Below are 10,453 nucleotides of genomic sequence, written 5' to 3'. Positions count from 1 at the left end.
CTATATACATTCTTCAGAGCAGGAGTTGCTTTTTATACTATCATTTAATAGCTGTCCTGAGTCTGGAGCCTGGACTCATATGCTGCTTGAATCTCTCATTGTCTGCAAGATTACACTAAAGATTATTTGGTATTTATCAGTTTCAGAGTAGCAGCTGTGTTAGTCTGTATCCGCAAAAAGAAAAGGAGGACTTGTGACACCTTAGAGACTAACAAATAAAGCTTATGCTCAAATAAATTTGTTAGTCTCTAAGGTGCCACAAGTACTCCTTTTTTTGGTATTTATCGTTTGTGGTTCTTTCATTCTAAAGGCAAGACACCTTTGTTTACATGTTTTAATTACATTTCTTAATGGAAATAAAACAAAACACCCCCCTTCCCCCAACACTGCAGACTTCCCAATAGTCCCATTTTTCACAAGACTGTCCTGCTTCGACCCACAAACCCCCATCCAGGTTGAAGCAGAACATTTCAGGTATTCAGGGTGGCCCAGAGGTTTGGCCCATCCACCTCTCCATAGATAGGTGTCTGCAGCCCAGTTAGCCACTTGAAGGGTTCAGAGGTGTATGCCATTGACTTCTGCCAGGACTCATGTACTTAAAAATTGAGCATGTGTGTAATATTTGTGGGGAGCTTTTAGAGATGATTTAAGGGCCTGTAACCTACAGTATTTTCTTTTTCTTTTCAGTGTCTCACCCTTAATTGCACGTATGCAGGGAAGCTGGAACAATTTTTATAGTGGGGGTGCTGAGAGCTATCGAACCCAACTGTATACTGTGCGTATGCTGGAAACCACTTCAAGCCAGTTCCAGCACCTATGCATGTATTTATTACTGGGCTTGTGGGCCCTGGTGAGAGAGTCCAGAGGCCGCAGCTTCATTTAGGGGGATGGGGCAAACTCTACAAGCAGGAGACCAGGCAAGAGCCCTGAGCAGGGGCAGCAGGATCCGGGCGAAGCAAGTCAGCCCTCTCCATGAAGAATCCCAGCAGAGGGAGGGGAGCCGCCGCCCGGACTGGGGCAGAGCTGCTGCCCGAAGCACCCTTTCTCCAGCCGGGGGGGTCACACGCCAGCCTTGCCGCGCATGCGCAGAACGGATGGGCCGGGGGCGCGCGCGAGAGAGAGATGGAGGGGGGGGCTCGCACGTGACGGAGGCTCTCGTGGGGTTCTCTTAAAGGGCCAGGAGGCGGGTCCGACGCTCCCCACGCGGAGGGTCCGGGTTCTCTCTAGCGCTGCGGCGGCTGCTCCCCCCCCCGCCCCGCGTCTGTGCCCTCGCGCTAGGTTAGGGGGCGGCAGCGAGCCGCGCGGCGGGGCCTGTGGGCGGCCGGGGCCGGGCGCCGTGCCCCGCTGGTGTGCGCCGCTCCGCAGGTACCGGGGCGGGCCGGGCGGCCCCTGCCTAACCCGGAAGCGGTGAGGGGAGCCGGGACATGGCCGCTGCCCGCTACTGTCTCCGCGCCGCAGCCGGCGTGGCCCTGCCCGGGGGGAGCCGAGGCTGAGCCCGCTCCACGGCCGGGCGCCGCCTCCCAGCGCGGGCCGGGGGGGCGGGCCCCTTCAGCGAGGGTCTGCCTGGGGCGGGGGGGCGGATCCGCTCGGGGCTGTGTGTGGGGGGGGGCCGGTCTGGCGACCGGTTGCAGTGGGTCGGTGTTTGGGGGTGGGGCTCCACTGAGGGGTTGCAGGATTGGGCCAGGCACTGGGTGCAGAGCTGGGCGGGTGCACTGGGCTTGGGGTGATTGTGAGGAGTTGCGTTTGGTGTCTCTATTATTATTATTGTTTTTGCGAGGGGGGGATCTTGCATTTAGTGGTGTCTGGGGGAGTTGTATGGGGGGACAGATCTTATTTCAGGGGGATTAGTTTTTAATCTTTGGTTTTGGGGCACTGAGTCAGATGTAGATTTGGGGGGCTTGCTTCTTTATTTTTTTTTTTTTAGGTGCTCCAGAGTAACCTGGGCTGTGTGAAAATGACTAAGTGATTTCAGCCCATTTGATGGGGTTGGATTTATTGTAGGATTAGTAGTAGATTTTGAAGGAGAGTTTCTTGCACTTGAGATATATTTTGTATTCCTTTCCCCACACACTAGGTGGATTTCTTAGATTTGGAGGGCTGGATTGGTTTTGGTGGCTTACAGTTTTGGGGGGACAGTTGTGTTTTGGGGGTATTGCTCTCACAAGGCTGAGAGTGGGTTGCTGTGGGTGGACTCTGAATCTCCCCCCTCCCCCAGTGTGAGTAAATTTTTATCCAGCGTCACTGATGCCAGAACAAGGCCCCAGAATGAACGGTTTCTCTCTGGGCGAGCTGTGCTGGCTGTTCTGCTGCCCACCTTGCCCTAGCCGCATTGCTGCCAAGTTGGCTTTCTTGCCCCCGGAGCCCACGTATACCGTGCTGCAGTCTGAGCAGCAGCAGCAGGAGGCTGGGGCTGCAGCAACAGGGTCTGGGACTGCAACAGGGTCTGGGACCCCAACAGGAATGGGCAGCTGTAGTCTGCATTTGAGTGAGCGGGCGGACTGGCAGTATTCACAGCGGGAGTTGGATGCCGTAGAGGTTTTCTTTTCTCGCACATCACGGGATAACAGGCTGGGGTGCATGTTTGTGCGCTGTGCCCCTGCCAGCCGGTATACGCTGCTCTTCTCGCATGGCAATGCTGTGGATCTGGGCCAGATGTGCAGCTTCTACATTGGCCTTGGCTCTCGCATCAACTGCAACGTCTTCTCCTACGACTACTCTGGCTACGGGGTGAGCTCAGGCAAACCCTCTGAGAAAAACCTGTATGCAGACATAGACGCAGCCTGGCAGGCCCTCAGGACAAGGTAAATTGGTGTTGGGGACAAGGTACCAGGGCATGGCTCTTGGCCTGCTAAGGAATATGGGTATTTCTGCATACAGCTCTCACCCTGTTAAACTCAACATCTGTATACTTAACCTGCTAAGGGGTGGGAGGAAGAAGTCTGTATACACTTCTTAATCTGCTAAGAGGTGTCTGGTTGTTTTTGATGGCCTCTTCAGGGGCACCAGTAACAGTTACATGAGGAACTGCATGGCTTGGATTGGTAATGAGATTTTGCTTATTGGGTCTTCTCTATATGTGAGATTCAGTCATCAGTAGCCAACAACCAATGTCGCCACACCACTGCCTATGTCCATTGATAAAGGAAGCTGTTATGTGCATTGGTTGAGCTTATCTCACCTTGACACCAGGTTGAGCTTAGTGGCTGCAAATCACAACTTTGTCTATGATTGGGGTTTGCATTGGTGCACTTACAACATTTGTTGGCCAGCAGTGGCTGAATTGGGGCTAATCCCACATATAGACAAAGTTTGGGTAACAAGTTTGAATGTAGATCAGGTTAGTGATGACCAAAAAAACAGTAACCATCTGATGGGAATTCGAGGTTGGGAGCCCCATGTTCCATGCAAACTCTATAACACAGGCCTTCCTCTTTAGCAGTAGGGCAGGAGAGAAGAGGAGGGGACAACTTGTAGCTGAATTCGCTGCCTGGCATCCTGAGGTCTTACAGCCTGCCAGAGCAACCTGGCCAGTGTGAAATGAGTAGGTGGTTTCAGCCTATTTCCCTGGGTGCAGGTGTCCACCTCACAAACCATCACCAGAATTGCTACTAATTGGATCTCCCTGTTTGCAATGGAGCATCCAGGGATTAAATAGGCATAGAGTCCAAACTATCCTCTGCCAGTGACCTGTCTTGGTCAAGTTTTAAGCATGCTGTTGGGTGGGAAAGTAGGTGTAGGAAAGCATACTCTTTTGCTGTATGTACTGTAGCTGTTGTTTGGTGGGTTAACTGAGTTGAGTTCTCTCGGGCAACTCTTGAGAATACTGAAACTGCTTGAAAAACTGAGTTAGTTAATTTGTAAAGAACTACTAGGGCATGTGATGTAGCCTAGTGTAATGAAAGAATGGATCAAATGTGTTGTAATACTTAGGCACATGGTGGATAAGATCTAAGGGAGGAGAAGTGCTATATAAGAGCCAAGTGTTAAGGTGACTGTGGTTTGTTTTCCCCTCTCTAGCCCCACCTTTAATATTGTCTAAATCAGACTTGAAAAATTGCCATGAAAACTTACCAATCTAGGGACACATTCTCTTCGTCCATTCTTTTAGATCGTAAGACTAAATATTTTACTTGCCGCTTAAAAATGATTTGGTTCAAGTGACTAGAATTTTACAAGACTGATCTAAACCTGTTTTGTGGCTTTATTTTACCCACAGGTAAAAGTGCTGCTTTCTTACTTTATTTCCTAAGGCAGACAGGGTGATACTTGTTGAGTGAAGGAGGACGCTCCTTGTTGTGTGTGTGTGTATGTTTCAATTCTTAACATTACATTAACAGATTCAGACTTTATAACATTTATTTTGACTTCTGAGAGCCGTGACGATTATAATCAATGAATTTGGTGCCTTATTGACATGTTGATTCTGGCCATGGAGATTTACATGATTCTGACAGAGATATGTGTGCTTAAATGTGTGTGCATGTGTGTACATTGAGCACTGCTGGTGAGGAGGAAGTTTTCTGTAGTAAATGTATGTACAGAATTGATGCCAGCTAAGGGATCAGTTGCTACAGAATGTAAGCTTTTATCTTTTTAAAAAATCTCTGGCTTCCTAGTTGTAAAGAAAATCTTTTAAATATGAACCAGCACAAAAGTGTCTTCCTGAGCCTGCAGACATTTCCTCATATATTTTCTAAGCAGCATATCAAAATTAACAAGCTTCTGGTCAGTTTCACAGCCACTATTTAGAATTTCAGGCAGCATTACAACTGAGACACACTATCTGTAAGAGCTTTCATTATAAAAATGCAAGCCTGACCCGTAATATGTTAAAATACATGTGTTATACTTGTGCACTATACCATTACAGTAATAGTTAAGGCTCATTTGGACCTGGTTTTGTATCAGTAAAACTGCTGCAATGGAGTCTGTGATTTCCACCTCAAATTCACAATACTTAGACATATTGTAATGAAGTGCAATGCTAACTTAAGTCATGTCCTGAAATATATGAAAAGTGCCTCATGCTAACGAGGCCCCGGGAAGCATTTAGGTGTCCCTATAGGTTCTTCTGAGTTCACCAAAGACACCCTTAGAATCTTCAGCTTGAAATGTTACAGATCTGGAAGAGTCATTTGTTGTCTATGACTACCAGTGTTGGTGGCATCCAAGAAAGAAGTATTCAGGATGTCTCTAATTAGCCTGAAAGGGTAGACATGAAACCCAAAGATGATTTTGATGACAAAACCAAACATTTTTGCTTAATCACTCAGGCCCCTGCTTTGCTGCAAGAGGGGAATGTTCAGAACATTTCTGAATTTTACTCCATCTTAGTTGCACAGTTACCCTGTAAAGAACTACTAATTTTAGTAAAGTTAATACTGATTTTTATCAATATATATTTAATATTACCATCAGTATTCAGGCAAGACTGGCATTAATTCTTAATTGGAGTGTGGGGGAACGGTTCTCTTTACCCCTGTGTATCTGTACCGTGTTCATTGAGCTGTTGAACGTGTATACAATGAATTTATGTTAACAAATTGTTTTTTAATATTTTGTCTGTAATAGGCAATGGATGGAAAATAAACCATATAAAAAGTAGTTTTAATATGTGTTCACTAGCTGCTATTTGTAAATATACAGGAGTTCCTATAGTGAGTGTTGCAACTCTGCCCATTGGGGTTCCCAACTATATAATAATTTGAATAATACTGGGCCTGATCTTGGGACACAAACCTGTCAATTCTGAAAGTGATAACTGGGAATTCTTAAGTAATCAATATAATTAATCTATAGATCAGGCTACATAAGCACCTCAGCTTTTATTAATTCTTTACTTCATATGTGAACTAGAACAGTGTCTCTCAAACTGGGTTCTGTGACTTCTCGGGGTCTGCAGGCCCCGCTGATCAACTCCTCCCCCTCCCTCCCAGTGCCTCCCTACCTGCCCTGGTTCCGCACCGCTCTCGGAAGCGGCTGCCACGTCCTGCAGCTCCTAGGCGCATGGGTGGCCAGGGAGCCTCCATGCGCTGCCCAAGTGCCGGCTCTGCACCTCCCATTCTGCACCCCAATCCCCTGACCCAGCCCAGAGTCCCCTTCCACACCCAAATGCTCTCCCGGAGCTTGCACCCCCCTCAACCTCCAGCCCTGAGCCCGCTCCTGCACCCCAAATCCCTCATCCCCAGCCACACCCCAGAGAACATACCCCCAGCTGGAGCCCTCAGCCCCCCTGTGCCCCAACCCCCAGCCCAGAGCCTCTTTCTGTGCCCCAAACCCCTCATCCCCAGCCCAGAGCCTGCACCCCCTGCTGGGGCCCTCACCCCCCCATACCCTAATCCCCTGCCCCAGTCCTGAGTCTCCTCCCGCACCCCAGCTCCCTTCCAGAGCCTGCACACCCTGAACTCCCTCCTATATCCCAAACCCCTCATCCTTGGCCCCACCCCAGAGCCCATATCCCCATCCGGAGCCCCCACCCCAAGCCTCTTCCCCAGCCCAGTGAAAGTGAGTGAGGGAGAGCGAGCAACAGAGGGAGGGGGGGATGGAGTGAGTGGGAGGAGGGGTCTTGGAGAATGGTAAGGGCAGGGGCGGGGCCTTGGTGAAGGGGCAGGGCAGGGGTCCCCAACATTTTTAATCAAAAATGGGGAGAGCCTCAGGTTGGTAAAGTTTGAGAACCGCTGAACTAGAAAATATATTAATCTGTCATTTTTAAAAGAAGAAAGCCAAGGAAAGTGTGGGCCCCTTAATGAATGAGGGAGGCAACCTAGTGACTGAGGATGTGGAAAAAGCTAATGTACTCAATGCTTTTTTTGCCTCTGTCTTCACGAACAAGGCCAGCTCCCAGACTGCTGCGCTGGGCATCACAACATGGGGAATAGATTGGCCAGCCCTCTGAGGAGAAAGAGGTGGTTAGGGACTATTTAGAAAAGCTGGACGTGCACAAGTCCATGGGGCCGGACGAGTTGCATCCGAGAGTGCTAAAGGAATTGGCGGCTGTGATTGCAGAGCCATTGGCCATTATCTTTGAAAACTCGTGGCGAACGGGGGAAGTCCCGGATGACTGGAAAAAGGCTAATGTAGTGCCAATCTTTAAAAAAGGGAAGGAGGAGGATCCTGGGAACTACAGGCCAGTCAGCCTCACCTCAGTCCCCGGAAAAATCATGGAGCAGGTCCTCAAAGAATCAATCCTGAAGCACTTACATGAGAGGAAAGTGATCAGGAACAGTCAGCATGGATTCACCAAGGGAAGGTCATGCCTGACTAATCTAATCGCCTTCTATGATGAGATTACTGGTTCTGTGGATGAAGGGAAAGCAGTGGATGTATTGTTTCTTGACTTTAGCAAAGCTTTTGACACGGTCTCCCACAGTATTCTTGTCATCAAGTTAAAGAAGTATGGGCTGGATGAATGCACTATAACGTGGGTAGAAAGTTGGCTAGATTGTCGGGCTCAACGGGTAGTGATCAATGGCTCCATGTCTAGTTGGCAGCCGGTGTCCAGTGGAGTGCCCCAGGGGTCGGTCCTGGGGCCGGTTTTGTTCAATATCTTCATAAATGATCTGGAGGATGGTGTGGATTGCACTCTCAGCAAATTTGCAGATGATACTAAACTGGGAGGAGTGGTAGATACGCTGGAGGGCAGAGATAGGATACAGAGGGACCTAGACAAATTGGAGAATTGGGCCAAAAGAAATCTGAGGTTCAATAAGGATAAGTGCAGGGTCCTGCACTTAGGATGGAAGAACCCAGTGCACAGCTACAGACTAGGGACTGAATGGCTAGGCAGCAGTTCTGCGGAAAAGGACCTAGGGGTGACAGTGGACGAGAAGCTGGATATGAGTCAGCAGTGTGCCCTTGTTGCCAAGAAGGCCAATGGCATTTTGGGATGTATAAGTAGGGGCATAGCGAGCAGATCGAGGGACGTGATCGTCCCCCTCTATTCGACGTTGGTGAGGCCTCATCTGGAGTACTGTGTCCAGTTTTGGGCCCCACGTTACAAGAAGGATGTGGAAAAATTGGAAAGAGTCCAGCAAAGGGCAACAAAAATTATTAGGGGTCTGGAACACATATGAGGAGAGGCTGAGGGAACTGGGATTGTTTAGTCTGCGGAAGAGAAGAATGAGGGGGGATTTGATAGCTGCTTTCAACTACCTGAGAGGTGGTTCCAGAGAGGATGGTTCTAGACTATTCTCAGTGGTAGAAGATGACAGGACAAAGAGTAATGGTCTCAAGTTGCAGTGGGGGAGGTTTAGGTTGGATATTAGGAAAAACTTTTTCACTAGGAGGGTGGTGAAACACTGGAATGCGTTACCTAGGGAGGTGGTAGAATCTCCTTCCTTAGAAGTTTTTAAGGTCAGGCTTGACAAAGCCCTGGCTGGGATGATTTAATTGGGGATTGGTCCTGCTTTGAGCAGGGGGTTGGACTAGATGACCTCCTGAGGTCCCTTCCAACCCTGATATTCTATGATTCTATGATATGAAATGGTCTGTCTCTGAGTTGGAGGTAAGCAAAATATGGTGGATAAAAATTAGGAAGTGGATTTTTTTGTTTAAATTAAATACAGGTTTTTAAAAAATAAACCTATTTAAAATTAAATTAGAAATTACAACAACCTATGTTCGTCCTAATCTTATTATAATCTATTAAAATAATTTATATTAAAATAATCATATTAAGCTGTACATGTTTGCTGAAGTTTTAAAGAAAGTGAAAGCACTGAACTTTTGGAAGTCAGTGGCTAAGCACCTCTAACTATTGTTACAATTAAAGATCTGAAAGGATTTCTATTACAAACTCATTTTAAGGGATTAATTTATTTTTAAACATCTGCAGAGGCTGAAGCATGGGGTTTGCTGTTTGTAAGTTTATAAATGGAGAAAAATTGATCAGTATTTCCAATTATTTTGCTTCAGGGCGGACTGGTTTAAATGAAAGCAATTTAAATCACTGATTTTTAATCATGATTTAAATAAGCAGACAGGAAACCTTGATTTTAATAATCAGTTTTAATCTTGTTTTGTATTTGTACTTTTTAGGTATTTTCCTAAAGAGAGGCTGTTTCCCCTGGTTGGTAACCATTAAAACATGTTGATTTGCAACTAAATATAGGCTTTACACTAAACTTGGTGCTTTTTTGCTAATAAGGATACACTATCTTGATGCACATTTATTTAATCAACTATATAGCTTAACTGAAATTTGTATAGATTCTTAATTTTTACGTTTTTTATTATGTTAAAAAATGGTGAACGATGCAATTCTTACTAGATGACTGATTTTTTTTTTACTTGTGATTTGTGTCAAGATCGTTTTGGAAATTTGAATTCAACAAATAATGCACAAAAATGGCATTTTAAGATTGTTTATTGAATAAAACTACTTCATATGTGCTGATACATAAAAAAGTTTATCAAAAAGTACTGTACATGAAAACATATTTTGCATTTTAAATTAACTGATTTATTAAACAAAGTATTATCCATACTAAGTGAATTGAACAGATTGTTTTCTGGTCTCTGTTGTCCTATTAGAACTAATGGATCTCATCCTCTCTCACCTAGTTTTTATTTATAGATTGGAGAAGAAAAACAAGTCTTCCTGCTTTTTCTACTCCCAACTCGTTTGTTAACTTTGAATAAACCAGTGATTGATCTGAACTAATTGAATAAGCTGAAATGAAGAAAATATTCTCTCTGCATCTGTAGAAAAGACTACTTCTGTCCAAAGCTAGTTCAGCACTTTAACAAACAGTTGTTTGCTAGAGCCCTTATAATTACTGTGTGCTCATAAACTGAGGAGTTGAGGCTGAGATCAATCTGCTTCTAGTTAATTAACACACACCCATCAAGCGCCTAATCATTTTCTGTTGATAATTCTTGGATTTATAGGTCTAGGTGACTTTCTGTGAGTTAGATTCTTTGTTTCAGTTTGGTCCGTCTATTTTGCTTTAATTTGTTCTACAAATAGAACTGGGCATAATAGAAAGTATTTGAGACCCTGTGTCTTTTATGTCAAGATCTAATTGGGGTCAATGCTCTTTGCGGTGATATAATTAACTTTTATCCTAATATTTGATTGACTGAGACAGTGGCTGATTTGTAGGATTCCTATAGCTCGACTCCTCCCCCCCGAACTACTTGTGCAAGATTAAAAACATTTCAACAATCCTATATTAAGGTGAATTCTGTTAGCCTTATGAATAGGATACACATTTCCAATCATCCAGTTTGCGTATTCTGTTTAAACTCTTGAGCATGACCACAAACATTTTTCCCATCATTATTCTTTGATATTTTTCCTACTTCTATGTTCCTTATACTTGAGTCAATTGCAGATTGTGTAATGCTTGGAAGACTCTGGTAATGGGTATAGTATTCTCTTACTGTCATCATGATATTTAATTAAATGTCTTTGTTAAATCTGAGTTAAATTCTACATACAGTTTCACTCAAT

General features: G+C 45.5%; 1 protein-coding gene across 2 annotated transcripts in view; it reads left to right on the top strand.

Moving 5' to 3' along the window:
- Window positions 1-1,620: 1,620 nt before the first annotated feature.
- The window catches only part of ABHD17C (abhydrolase domain containing 17C, depalmitoylase), a 52,087-nt gene continuing 43,254 nt past the window's right edge, over window positions 1,621-10,453 (top strand). Inside the window, exon 1 of one of the 2 annotated variants that reach the window (XM_048865767.2) lies at window positions 1,621-2,801. In XM_048865767.2, the coding sequence (XP_048721724.2) occupies window positions 2,245-2,801 (557 nt within the window). In that variant the 5' untranslated portion in view covers window positions 1,621-2,244. The remainder of the gene's footprint in view (window positions 2,802-10,453) is intronic. The other variant, XM_048865766.2, reaches the window with a different exon arrangement.

Source organism: Caretta caretta, chromosome 10, assembly GCF_965140235.1.
Source record: "Caretta caretta isolate rCarCar2 chromosome 10, rCarCar1.hap1, whole genome shotgun sequence".
Taxonomy (NCBI): Eukaryota; Metazoa; Chordata; order Testudines; family Cheloniidae; genus Caretta; species Caretta caretta.
The sequence above is the reverse complement of the archived record's forward strand: the minus strand, read 5'-3'. Positions and strand labels throughout refer to the sequence as shown.